Source organism: Neopelma chrysocephalum, unplaced genomic scaffold (genome assembly GCF_003984885.1).
Source record: "Neopelma chrysocephalum unplaced genomic scaffold, ASM398488v2 Primary Assembly neopelma1_22b, whole genome shotgun sequence".
NCBI classification, from domain to species: Eukaryota; Metazoa; Chordata; class Aves; order Passeriformes; family Pipridae; genus Neopelma; species Neopelma chrysocephalum.
The window spans coordinates 2,081,247-2,095,690 of NW_020897690.1; the positions used below are offsets into that span (position 1 = coordinate 2,081,247).

Consider the following 14,444-nt stretch of genomic DNA (forward strand, 5'->3'; position numbering starts at 1 on the left):
GCTCCTAAACTGTCTTCTAACTGCATTAGCACATACTACATGATTTTGTTGAGTTTCTATAAACACAGTTTTGCCCTATTTTGGATGACACAGAGAAACATTGAAGCTTAACTATTAAATAAGTTGGAACAGTAAAGATCTCCATTCTAATGAGCTACTGACACCAGTTCTACGATCAGACCAGAAACCAGTAGTAGTATTGTGTTTGAAAGAGAATGCATTCTCCTAATAACAACTAATTGGATCATAAAAATTAAAATTAAAATATTTATCCTCCTATACCCTCAAAATATCCCTTTAAATATATATTAAATTTTATTGTTAAAAACTTGGTGAATCTTTCTGTACACATTATTAATTCTGCATAATATTCTGACCACTTAACATACAATTTTAATTCACCTGCCAATTCCAGGTTGTTTGCAAATATTCCATTACTCTTTGTTGCTATTTTACTGGTTTGAGCTGAACTTTATTTGCCTAGAGTGCAAGGAAAGGGAGAAGTCAAAGAGAGGGAGAGAGAAAGAGTACAGTGCTAATAAGAGTGAGAAAATCATCTCTTCTTCAGGTATAAACATTCATGAACTTCTAGCAAGGAGAATTTGGTTGCTGGGAAAGAAGTCATCTGATAAAAGCATGTAATACACAATGGCAGGATTCAACTGCAGGAGAGTCTTGAAGATCTGAGAGGTCAGAATTTCAGATTGTCATCCTCTGCAGGAATTTCATCAGTTCAGGATGAGGAGATTTTATGAACAATAGGAGTTCAGTGAGAAGACAGGAGTGACACAGAATACTATGCTCAACCTTCACTTATTTTTAATGACCCATGCTGTCTCACAGTGGATAAAGGAAGAGAAATGCTGTACTGAGAAAGTGCATGTCACAGCGTGCATTTGTGCCTACTCACACCTTCCACAAGCCTCTTGAGGGTCAGACTTTAGGCAGAGCAGAGGATATCATGGTTTAAGAGAAGAAAAAAAGACAGGGAAGAGGGGAAGGAAAAGGCTGTGGAAAATCAAGCTGGATCCTAAGGATAAGTGCTTGAACCAGTGTTTCTCTAGAGGGAAAGCGAATGGTACCAAGGCAATGGACAAAGTACACGCCTAACTTGCTCAGCCTCAGAAGCGATATAATGCCCAGGACTGTAGCATGAGGATACACTATGGGAAATTTGCTGCCCTGCGTCTCAGATCCAAGCTGTTATTTTGGAATAGATTGTTCTGTGGGCTGAAAATATATTGGAGAAGAAGAAAACATATAGTTTATTTCATAAAAAAATTTTTATGTAGATTGGTACCAGGTAAGCAAATGGAAGAAATCAATACATCATCAGTATTTTTTACAAATGTTTCCTTCCCATTTCTTTTTGTCCTTATTAAGTTATAAATTATATTCCTGTCTTAACAGGCCAGCTGAAAGAAAGGTTCAACATTAGAAATATAAACAGGAGAAAGTGGTTTTGCAGATAGGAAAATTTCAGAACTTAAAATAGTAATTACCTGTTAGTGATTTCCTTTAGAGTATTTTGATGGTGAACAATCTGAATCTATAGTTCTTTTTATGCTCTGCTTTTCGTCTACCTCTGTTCATTCTATAAGTTAACTTGTATTTCCCAAAAAAATATTTTTCGCCTGTCCAAGACAAATTAATGCTATCTCCATAATTCTGAATATTTTAAAGTTGTCACTGTGCACTTTCCATTTTCCCCTGCAATTACATCCAGTGATGATTTCCAAATTGCATTATCTCAAAATTTCATCCTTCACGTTTACACTTTGAGAAACAAAAAATTAAGTCGCAAAACTCTTGGATATGGATTTAACTACTGGGTGTCATAGCAGTTATGGTGGGTGCTAGAGATAATGTTATACTTGAGTTAAACTGAATTTCCAAGTGATGGTTGCATTGAATAGAGTTATGGAATAGCACCTGAGAAGATGAAGTATTTTTGGCTTATAGAGGTAGCAGAATACTTAACACATAAAAAAATTTTTTTAAACCACTAGATTCAACACCAGATCAGTTTTGGCTTTCCTAACTGCACCTATTCTTCCTTGGAAAGTGTTTCCAGTTTCCTGCCAGGTCAACTGCTCCTGCTTCCATCACATCTATACTTCTTTTTATGTTTGAATCTAGTCAGAAGTTTCGTATTCATCCAAGAAGGCCTTTTGCCATTTTTGCTTGATTTCCTGCTTGTCTGAATAGACCATTAGAGAAAGTTTTCCTTGAAAATCTTTTCTCCATCACCCACAGGATTATTCCAAGATTTCTGAACAGGCCAAAGTCTGCTCTTCTGAAGCCCAGGGCTGTGATCCTGCTTTTCAGTTTTTATGTTCTCTTGAGATCATGAACTCTACTAAGCAGCCAAGGTTACCTCTGAGCTCCACAATCCCAAGTTATTTCTTCTCTGTTAATCTGAGGTTTAGTAGAGTGCCTCCTCTCTTCATCACACGAGTGAGGAAGTTATCATCACTGTACTCCAGACACCTGTCAGACCGATGGTGCCCTGCTGTGCTGCTCCTTTATAGATATCAAGTGGTTGAACTCTCCCATGGGAATCATAGAATGTGAAGCTTCTCCCAGTTGTCTAATGAAGCCCGCACTATAACAGACCTGATCACTCTGATCAGGAAGTCAGAGGCAGACACCCACCACAGCATCACCTACATTAAAATGACTGTTTATCCTGATCCATGAGGTCTCAGCTGTCTCATATGCATGGTTAGGCAGAGTTTCTCACATTCCCACTGCTCTCTCACACAAAGGGCAACTCCCATTCACTACCATCCCAGTCTGTCTTTCCTAAGAAGCCTGTATCCAGCCATTGTAACACTCCAGTCAAGTGGGCCATCTCACATCTCTGTGATCCCAACTGCACATAGAGTTCTAACTGCTTGTTTGTTGCCTATGCTTCACTGGTACACAGACACTTCATATGGTCTTCCAGTCATGCTAATTTCCCAGAAAATACATGAGAGATTTATAACAATTTGTCCTCTCAGCATTTCCCTATTTGTGTGGACATACTTGGAATAGTCACCCTGGTGTCATTTTCTTGTTTTCAAGGTGTTTCCTGTCCATATAATTGCATAGCATTTGCTTGTCAGTCCAGTCCACTTCCTCTCTCATGTGTGTGTAGTCAGCTCACTTTCCTGTTGCAGGTCCCCTCACCAGCCTGTTGATAAGGATGCTTTTTCCCTAGATGCTCAGGTGGATCCTGCCTCTTCCTAGCAGTCCCTGATCATCAAAAAGAGTCTATGGTGATAAAATGTAAAATGTTGTTGCTGCCAACAGCCATACGACTAAGTCTTGTCCTTCTCTTCCCAGGACATTTCCTTCTTCAGCAGAATCAAGAAGACACGACCTATGTTGCCCAAGTCCTTGATCACGAACTCCAGCACCATGCAGTCATGCTTGATGTGCTCCAGGTCTCTCCTGGACTCATGTTTGGAACACATGGAAAAGCATTAGGACAAGCCTCAGCAGTCTCACTGCAGCATCTGAGTCCACTCTGGCAAGCAACAAATCTCCCCAGACAGAACATTGGGTCAGCAGATAAAAAGACAAGTGAGATCCATCCCCAAATCATCACAAAACAGATAAAAGTCAAATAATAGTTATAGCATCCAGCACAATGCATGTTCATCAAAGCAATGCTCATAAGGAACATATAAAACATCCCTTCTAATTTTATCTTACTTTGGTAAAAGCACAGCAGTCCTCATGGGTACCAAATGTTACAAATTTTTCCTTAAGATAGCATATTCTGTTGCAAACAAAGTAGCCAAGGGTACATAATAGCATCATTATTCTTAGTAACTAACTTAACATTCAAAATGGTAAGAATTAAAAAGAAGAAAAGAGGGAAAAAATGTCAAAAAAATCCCCAGAGCTGAATAAAAGGATCTGGATGCTCTGACTGCTAGCCAAATAGAATTGAAAGTGTTATCACATTGTCTGTTTACAAAAGACAAATTTTCTCAGGTATGTCAACAGAGAGTCATATACAAGACAATGGAGGCATTATTCTGCTGCATTTAACAATGGTAAGACCTTAGATGGAACATGGCTTTTCATTCCATGTACCTTATTAAAATAAGGTTATACACAAACAGGAGAACATTCAGATAAGGACAGAAATGATGAAATTTAGAATCATGAACTGAGAAGAAAAGTTAAAAGAACTGTGCTTGTGCAGAAATATCATAGAATCATAAACGTCTTGGGTTGAAAGGGACCTTAGAGATCATCTGGTTCCAATCCTCATGCCATAGGCTGGGACATCTTCCACTGAATCATGTTGCTCAGAGCTCCATCCAGCCTGGCCTTGAACAATTCCAGGGATGGGGCATTCACAATTTCTCTCAGCAAAAAACTGAAGGCTGAAGGCTGGTAGCACAACCCTTTCTCTCTTTCTATTTTTTTTTTTAAGAGGACTACAGTGAATAAAGTCAGTATTAAACAAGAGATATCTAGGCTAGATATAATGGGAAAAACATCTCCTTGTAAGACTGGTCCTGCACTAGTGTGACTACACAAGAGTTTTATGCATGCATTTCCAACATGAGAATCTGTCAGATATGTTAAAGTTATGTTTATCCTGCCTCAGAAGGCAGAGATGGATGAGATTAATTTGGAATGTCTCTTCTAGCCTGAGCTTTCCACAATTCTATAATTTCTTGTGATTGAAACTTTTCCTTCAGAAGGGAAGAGGAGATATCTGTTCTACTCCTATCAGGGCTGGTTTGGTTTCTCTCCCCTTAGCCTTTTATATTGAAGGGGCATCCAAACCTTAGTTCATCATAAAAGACAAAAAGTAAGAAAAGCAGCATTTAACAGGTCAATAATCACAGCAGAAGTGTGAAAAAGGCAGCTTCACTTGCATCCATCCTCTTGCTTCCTAATTAGGTGCTGACAATGTGGTCGACACAGTGTAAGATACAGAGATAGTTCTTGCTCTGGGGAGCTCAGCATCTCAGCCAAACAATGAAAATCCCTTAGGATTAGTTCTTGCTTCCATGTGCTTTAAAGACCTGATAATTTTTCACTGTAGACCTATGAATCACATTCTAAATTGAGACAGAGATAAATAGAAAGCAAGTTATTTCAGGTGAATAGGGGCTTGAAAAAAACCCTATGCAACCGTGCTGCTTTTGGCAGGCAGAAGAGCATTAATATAGAAGTAAGTGCTGAGTGGCATGGATATGATCACACTATCCAAGAATAGAAAAGCTCTATCTCTGCTATCACAGAAGAGGTTGATCACTCTATTTAAAAAATGGGAGTACTTCATGGTACATCTGGCATTTAAATACTCTATTAATGAACTTCCATTCTTATTCAGAGTTGCTAGCAAAACAAATCCCCTGAGCAAACAGTCCATTGTCACTGATTGACAAAAATACAAATTTACTCATGAACTAAAAAAAAAAAAAGAAAAAACCCACTAAACCAGCAAAAAAACCCCCAAAAACTTATGCAATTCTGAAACTCTGAATAATTCACATTATGAATACAAAAGTCACCACTAACATCAAAATAATATTTTTCCCATTCTATTTGGAGCATGGCACGGAAACTTCTAAATCAAACTAGTACTATTTTGACATCTAACTGAAATAAAATTCCTGAGAAAATAAACACAGTTTTCAAAATATATAGAAAGTCTTGCTAGAATTAACAGTTCTGAAAGACAAATAAACAACAGAGGACAAAAATATTCCAGGTAATTTTAACTTCATTTGTTCATTATGTAAATGAACATGTAACACTGTTCAGACATAAAGGTCAGTTTTCAATTAAACAGTTTATATGTCACGTAATTCTTCACTGCTGAAGACTTTTGACTTCCTATCTAGATGTGTAGTAAAGCCATAGTGTATAGTTAGAACAATGTTGGTTTGTGATCTCTCTAATGGTGTTCATTATATTCTATATTTTAAGGTAAATTTGCATTGTAAATTTGCTCATCACGTATTATAAGATCTCTGGTCCAGCTTTGGCTGCTTGAGTTCTATATCACAAAGCTCTTCACAAGCTGATTTATTCTACTTCCAAGACCGTTTTTGCTTACATTCAATCATTTCTGCTTCTGTTAAATTTGAAATAATTAATATCCTAATTATACATTTCAGTTTAAACTTTAAAACTCTTAATTCAGGGACTATTAGATTTCGAAGCAATGCAGCCTAGAGAGCTAACTATTACAAGGCCAAGTGGTTTGTGAGGCTGTGTGAAGCACATGAAGCCAGATGCACTTATCAGCACTTCTCAATGCAGAATGAGTCAGAGGATAGTTTATGATTGTGTAGGAGGCATTAATACAGTGGTCTGGAAATGGGAAATTATTGCACTGAACTGCAGCCTACAAGAAAATTCTTCACTTCATACTTTCATAAGGGCAAGACAGAAGAGGGTAAGATTATCATTGTGGGCAATGGCAATAGAAAGCTATAATATAGTAGAAATAGTACATCATGTATCATCACAGATATGAGAGTGCAATAGGTAGAAAGTTTTACATAGTGTCTATACAGGGAGCCTAAATTATACCCATTAAGTTCTACAAATCACTGGACCCGGAAGATATTTTTGCATGTAGATTATCACTAATTTATTTTGCCAGGTTGAGAACAAGACAGAAATACATTTCAGATTTGAGAAGTCTTAAGTTCTAGATAAACAGATATTAATGGAAATCATATTTTGAACCAAATGTTTGTCTGTTATCTTGTCTTAACCTTTCCTGTTGATGTGTCCTCATTATAATGCTCCATAGGGTCAAGTATGGCTGAAAAACAGCAGACTAAGAACTTTAAGGCAGATAAGTACAACAGGATGACATGACAAAACCTTAACTTCCAGGCCAGAATAATTTCTTAAACTCTTTTTCTGTAAGTTGATACTTTATTCATGTTTTAAAAAAGAATCCCAACAAAGATGAATAACTTGTACTGATGGCTTTAACTGAAGAGAGAAGAACCAAAGGACTGAAGACAGGTCTGGAAAAGTATCAAGTAAACAAATGGATCCATGTCTCAAATGGCCATAGATAAACAAATAACTGGACAAACTAGAAAAAGACAATGCTCATAGAATGAAGAGAAAAAGAATTTTCCCAGTACCTTTTCCCACACCTTTGTAAATGAAAGCCATTCAAGTCTCCATTCCAATGTGCTAGACACAGGAAACGTAACCTTTCTCTGCATACACTTCTTTGCAAAAGTTAATAATTTAAAACATAAGAAAGAAAGATTGCAAGAACTCCTGCTGTTGCTTTGCTGCTGTTAGGTATGTGGCTGGCAATTGGTGAAATGACACAGTTGTTTAATGTGTTTTGAGTGACCACCTGGGATGACAAGTTAAAGAGGCACCTCTGTACACTCTTGCCCAATGGACTGCCCAGTGCACTGCTCTCTCTATGCTTTCCATTTGAAATTAAAGTTGCAATCTCTGCAGCTTCAAATGCTTTCTCTTCCAGGCAGCTAGTGCATGAATTAACATCTTTTCGATGATCAACAGTTCCTGTGTAACATCTCACATTCTAGTGACATTTCCAATTCTAACACTTCTTCTCTTAGTAGTGACTTCAATCCCTGCTCCTCACACTTTATACAGAGCTCAAAATCAGTCTTCAGACATACATCTCTAAGCACTGTACATAAGAAACTGTAGATCACCCTTAAACTATTTGTTAAGAATCAGGGAATAAAGATAGTGACTATTCTTACATAATCTTTATATCTTAGAAAAAAATGTACAAGAAGTCTTCACTGAAAGTGAGAGTTTTGTCTGCTTAGTGCAGGAGGATTTGTGAGTCATAAAATGTGGGAACATTGAGAGTAAAAAAAAAACAAAACACTGAATTTAGTTCTGAAAACTGTTGGATATATGCTCACACTGCAGGAAAAGAAGAAGTATCAGATTCACCCAGCCAGCAAGTATCTTCCTGTGGGATAACTAGACTGTTCTTTGACCATACATTCATGTGTAACTGTGGAAGCATGAACTCTCAAGTTCTTTGCAATTATGGTGCAGAATTTCAGCACTGCATCCACTTGTAAGAATATCCTTTAGCTACAGTACATGTGAAGTTTCCAATATAATATCCTGAATATTGTTTCTCTTCTGTCAGTCTGTTGCACAAAACTCCCCATAAAGAAAGCATGGGTAACATTGTGCGGTCTGCAAGAGTTCTCTCTCACCTATTTCTTAGATGCCATAGGAAATTTTTTTGCTGAAATTTAAGGCAAAAAGAACAATATCTGTCCTAACATTTTTCTTGTATATTCTGACAAAGTTCCAGGACTAAGCTCAGGTCAAATCTAGTAAAAAAAAAAAAATAAAAAATATATGTATAAAAAAATCAGTCATTAGAATAATTGCATCAAAAATCTTACCTAAGTGGTGATTTATCACCACTTCTAGGCTCTTCCATCTACCAATGATACTATGAGTATAGAACACCAAGAAAAGGCCTCTGTAATGAGAGCTATAACGTCCCTCAGACAGTTATGTCAGTTCAGCCATTGTTTAAAATTATTCTTTTTGTTTCTTACTTTTGTCCCTAATTGAAAAAGAATTGTGTTCGCCCCACCCAGACTGTGGCGGAGTGAATCGCTGTTCTGCAACCAGAGATTGAGCCAGAAAGCGAGTCCTAAACAGAGTTTCTCCACTATTATTTTGGTGCCTCAGACTGTTGTGATCTCTTATTTCTTCACATATGAAAGGCTGCACCACAGACTTCTTTTTATAAAGACACTTTTACTCTAGATGCTGTCAAAATACTAATAAAAACCCATGCTTAATACTTTTCAAATAACTGATTCTCTTCTCTGTTTTTGCTTTAAAAGGCAAGCCATGATTTCCAAACTTTTTTAACTTCTTGATCTTGCAATATCAGGGTCTTATTACCACTTGAGTTGCTGGACCTAGTGACACTACTGTCACCATTAGACACTACTTGAAATCTTTATTCATTAAGCATCAGCACTTTAGGCTTCAAACTATGCAAATCAGAATCATACCAAATTTACTCATTTTATATTCATACCTTTAAAAATTATACAAAGCATATGGGAAAGCAGAATCAGGCTCACGACCTCTGTTGATTACCAGAAATGAAGCACTAGAGCAACTTTGAACAGACTGAGTGCAGAAATATTCACTGTTTTGCAAGAAAGCAGAAGTTAATCCAAGATACTTTATCCAAATTTATTAAATGCTAGCAGATATGATTGACATGTGAAGAACATTTCCCATTTAGTCTAGTTAAGAATCTCCATCACAAGCATAACACCATATGGCATTATTTCCATTTATTTCTACTATTTCCTTTAAATGGAAATTTTGAAAGCAAATAATATATTCTATATCTATATCTATATTCTGTTGTCAACTTTCATCGAAGTATGAGCTGCAGATTCCTCAATGGCATACTTAACTGCTTAAGTTGGTGCAGGAATGTCTCTGGGTCCAACAGTAACAGGTCAGTGTAGATAAATCCTGGCAATTTTCAATGCCTTGGTAGCACAATTTAAATTATAAACCAGGCTTCAGTTTTGATTGACACAAAAACCTAATATCTACTCAAGTTCACTGTGCCAATTTACCAAGCAAGCTTAAGATTCATGTTGAATATTATGTGTCCACAAAGTTGCACCCTTTAAAGGGGAACACTTCACAACTTTAGCCTAGCCAACCAGTATTTGAAACTAAAAGCATGAACTACAAGGCATTAGACACCATGCAGTTCACAAAAAAAAAAGTCTATTAAATTTTTCTTGATTAACTGTTATAAACAAAGAAATGGATTTTGCACTAAGTTGCTTATTTGTCTGGGGGACTGTAAGTAAATTAATGCTTTTAGAAAAGTAATGTCTATTGGGAATCAATAACTTATAAATCCTAACACTGTAATAGGAAAAAAAGTTTAATTACTTATAAAATGATCATTCCAGTATGTTAGCCAGATTTCTTAATTCCATCAAAAATAAAATTCCTTAAAAAGCACTTAATATACTAGGACCTGAATAATTTCTGTATATTAATCTTCTAGAACAAGATCCATATGCAGTGAAATTATAAAACCAACACTCAGCTTGCTCAACACTCTTGCAGAAAAAAAGCCACTTTAAAGACAAACAGAAATGTCCTAATTTTACAGCTTAGAAGACAAAGAAGAAAAAATTATATAACTGGTCTCAGTAGCAAGTTAAAGGACTGGTTGCATGGAAGTGAATTTGAAGTTTACAGTTTAATCACAGCAAGATGTCATCCAGGACTTTAAAATATTTGGTACTGACAAAGGTGCTAGTAAAGTAAGATAAAACCCAACTGACAGTTCCACTATAATTATTTCATAAATAAATATCTTCTCTAGACTCTAGTTTTAACAACATATTTAACTTTCAGTGTAGATTAAAGCTGTAACATTTTATCTTCCCTGCTGATACACTTCATTCTCTTCAGTTCAGTGTTTATAAAGATCATGTTTCTACACATCTATCAGGAGCTGAATAGGATTGTTCTCAGAAATCTTGATTATTTAAAAGGAAAAGGATTAATTTCTATTCAAAATTATTATCTCTCTCTGTAGTAGATTTAAATGGAGATACTTGAAGTATGCAGGGTTTGCTGTTGATTAAGCTTTCATTTTTAGTGTGCTCAAACCAAGACAGAAATCCCATGTACTGAGAATACTGATCCCCAGAGTATCATTTAAAAAATCATACCTCTGATACCTGATCCACTTTTCTGTGGTTTACGGAGTGCTGAAATATGTGAGGCAGTTGCCCATCAGAGGTATTGGACAGAAGCGTACATCCCACAGGAAGTTGACTGCTTTGTTTCTTGCTTCGTTTCAGATTAACTCTAGCAGAAACATCCAGGAACAAATAGCTGAGATCACTAATGCCTTGACCATGAAAAGGACTAAATGAACTTACAGATCTCTACTGCATCTAATGTTTAGGATTATACAGAAAATAAACCCACGATGAATAAGGGTTTAGCACTGCCAGAAGCCAGGTTGGACTGAACCAAGTAAGAGATCTGTTTTGCCTGTCTTTCAAGTGCTAGAAACTAAATTTCCTTTCAATCCATTATTTCCTAGCTGGGAAATACAATGAAATGTTGAATGGCATCTATTTTCACACTGGAGAATGGGAAAAAGGAACAGAATCTTTCCATATTTAGAATAAGAAATCAAAAAAAGAATAAGAAAAACTACTTCTCCTTTGAAGGCTATTCTGTCATACGTACATAACGACCTTCTAAAGATTCTCTCCCATCAGAGATACTCAGTAATTTGTGTCATAGTTGTCAGTTGACCAATGCTGAATAAGAATGCACAGAAAATTACTAGAAAAGAGTTCTATCTCCTCTTAGTCACAGAGCTGAAAGGGGAACCAAATGGATGAGTGGTCAGGTAATTACAGAGCCTTTGGAAAGTAGATAGCTACACAGAAAGTACATGGTCATAGGTGACTCTTTTTCTCTTATTCTTCCCTTTTCCATCTTTAAAAAAGTCTCCTTTTAAAGCAAGAGGTTCTTTTTCTTCATTTAAGCTTCCCTACTTCACTCCCTTTTGTTGCCACACCATTCCTAAATGTTTTTTTTCCTTCTGAAAAAGCAAGAACAGGAGAGCTTTAGGTAAAAAACAATCCTAGTTTCAGACAAGGAATGCCCTCACCATAATATGGTACCCTCATAATATGCCCTCATCAAAATATGGTACCCTCCAGGAGGAGTTACAAGGTTCATTCATGTAATTTCATGGGTAGTTGCAATTTCATCCTCTGAAGAGTTCCTACAACTTGTTGGAATGCTATGAGAGCCTTGTCCCACTGGAAATATCATCATTGTGATGACCTGTAGTCTGCCATGTAATCCATGGCTGTTGTGAGCTCTGTCTGTCTTCTCCATCTCTGCTTCTCAATTCCCACTTCTCTTAAAATGATCTTTTGTCAAAGTACTATTTTTTTTCTGTTGTGCTAGTTCTTTTCTCCAAATTACTCCATTTCGGCATCCTATGTAGGTGAAAAGAAAAATTGCAATGCCAGACACTCCCTGAATTGTCATGGATTTCTGCATATATCTGCATATATCTTGCATATATCTTAAATTTAAAAAACAATGAGGGATTTGATTACCTGCCTGAATAATTCCTATTCTCTTTTTCAAAATTCCATCTGGGGTAGTTACAATGAAGCAAGTGTAAAGATCATCATCTTTCAAAGTGCTCTTGATGAAGGATGAGGACTTGTCGCCCTGGCAGCATTTTCAAAATAAATTCTTCCATTGTATTTGTCTTTTCTATGAATGTCATAGGTTGGATGTAAGACAGCTACATTATTTTTATGAGTTACAGTAATTTTCATCCAGGATGTCTGGATTATCACATCTTTTTTTGGATATATACATTGCAGTTTTACCTTCTCAGTAAGTTTTACAGATGAATCCACAAACTATGCTTCCACACTGGCTAAAGGACACACAGAAATTCAGTTTCAGAATTAACATAATTAAAAATTGAATTTGTAGAGAAACCCAGAGACAATTTTGGCAGCACTACAAGCAATACACTGAAGAAATAGTTTGTTAAAATATCCCCAAACATTACAAATTATTATTACTTCTGAATTGTGAATATCATCGAACAGCTAAAATTTGTCTGAGCCCCACAGTAACACACTCATGAATTGCAATCATAATCTGTCATGATATGATAAAAAAAGGAAAGATGCTAGCTAGGCTTAAGAAAGTAACCTTGCTTCCACAAAGCTGGAGGCCAACAATAAAAGGAACTGTGTGGTCCATCTCAAGGAACACTGGAATCAATGACTACAATGTGACATGATTTTATTCAATCTCTGCACACCAAGTGCCTCTCTCACAGGATGTTTATACTTTTGAAATATGAAAAACACAATGTGCTTTTTACTTTTACATTCTAAGAAACACCAGGTTTGAGGCCTCAGTGCAGTTGCATCAGAGATTATCTGAATTCCTACCAAAATCCATCTCAGAATGAAGTTTTCACTACTAATAAATATATAGCAATATGCATAAATACTATGATGAAGCAGGGATCTTTAGGTTTCATCACCAGAATTCTTCCATTTGATGTACCCAAAATGAACAGAATTTTTCAGACACTGCAGTTCAACATTTATCTACTATTCAGGAAGTACAAAATCTAAAGAGAAGATAAGAGACTTCCTATATATTACAGGTCATAAGTCTGTGAGTAGTTATAAAAAGTAATGTCTTAAGGTCTGAGAATTTATTTGTGATAACATGTCATGAGGTATTATTTTGGGATCAAAATTATGCAGCTTGAAAAATCCTGTTCAAAGGTGTAAGAATCCTGAGTATTCATGACTCATGTTGAAATTTGTCAAAACAAGTCTCATTCTTACATTTTTTATGGATTTTTCTTGGGACAACTGCAAGCATGTTTGTACCTTAGGAGACTATAGTTTTATGGAGCTGCTTAAAATTAGAACAATATAACTGATTTGAAGTCAAAACTAAGTTTGAATCAATTCATTAAAATTCTCAAATGAATAAACAAATGTAATTTGAACAGAAGCTGACAACAGAAATTAGTACTTCAGATGAGTAATAGCCTGCACAAGCTTGAACAGGAATCAGCATTAGATCTGCTTAAAATACCTTCCACAATGCAACAACCTGTCTGGAAATAAAAATCTGTATATATTTATCTCTATAACGCCAGGCATGTTTTAGGATAATACAAACTAGACTTTTTTTCCAATTTGATTGATTCTCTGATTTTCATTGTTTCCAATGACTCCCTTTTGCCACTTCCCAGATAGATCTGTAATTCCCCATTGTTGCAGTTACACTTATTTCTACTCTGCCTTGTCAACAAGCAGAATCTACCAAATGATGAAGTAATAAAAAAATTGTGCTCTATAGCACTTTTTAACTCAAAAAGATGTACTACCTGAATACACGTACTTTGAGAAATCAATAAAAGTTAATATATAAGTATATTAATAATAAGGTCTCTTTTTGTTAAAATTTAGAAAAAATAAAATTATAAAGGTTACTTTTCACAGTCTCTTAAGCTGACATGATTCTTGTGTTCCTGTTATCTATGACAATTTTTACAGAAATTTTAAGTATTTTATTAATTTTCTTCTTAAGGAGGGCAACTGCCTGGAAAAAAGGAGATCTGAGTTTCAGTGTGAAAAGGCAATAAACCTTGACTTTTTTTCCTTTTTCTTTCCTTTGGATTTTTTGCTTTAACAAGTGACTGTCTATTTTTTCCTGTGTGGGAAATCATGTTCACAGCTGTAGGTAAGTGCAGTTGCTGTTGATAATGTATTACTCTAAACAGGATTGTTTTTTTCTTTTATGAGGAAGTTGTATACTTTGAATTAATAGAATCATAGAATCACAGAATGGCCTGG

General features: G+C 35.9%; 1 protein-coding gene across 1 annotated transcript in view; it reads right to left on the reverse strand.

Annotated features, from left to right (window-relative positions):
* CD226 (CD226 molecule) overlaps nucleotides 1-14,444 on the reverse strand; it is a 42,268-nt gene that overhangs the window by 16,012 nt on the left and 11,812 nt on the right. Inside the window, 2 exon segments of the mRNA XM_027682805.1 lie at nucleotides 12,156-12,272; nucleotides 12,275-12,470. Coding sequence (XP_027538606.1) covers nucleotides 12,156-12,272; nucleotides 12,275-12,470 — 313 coding nt within the window.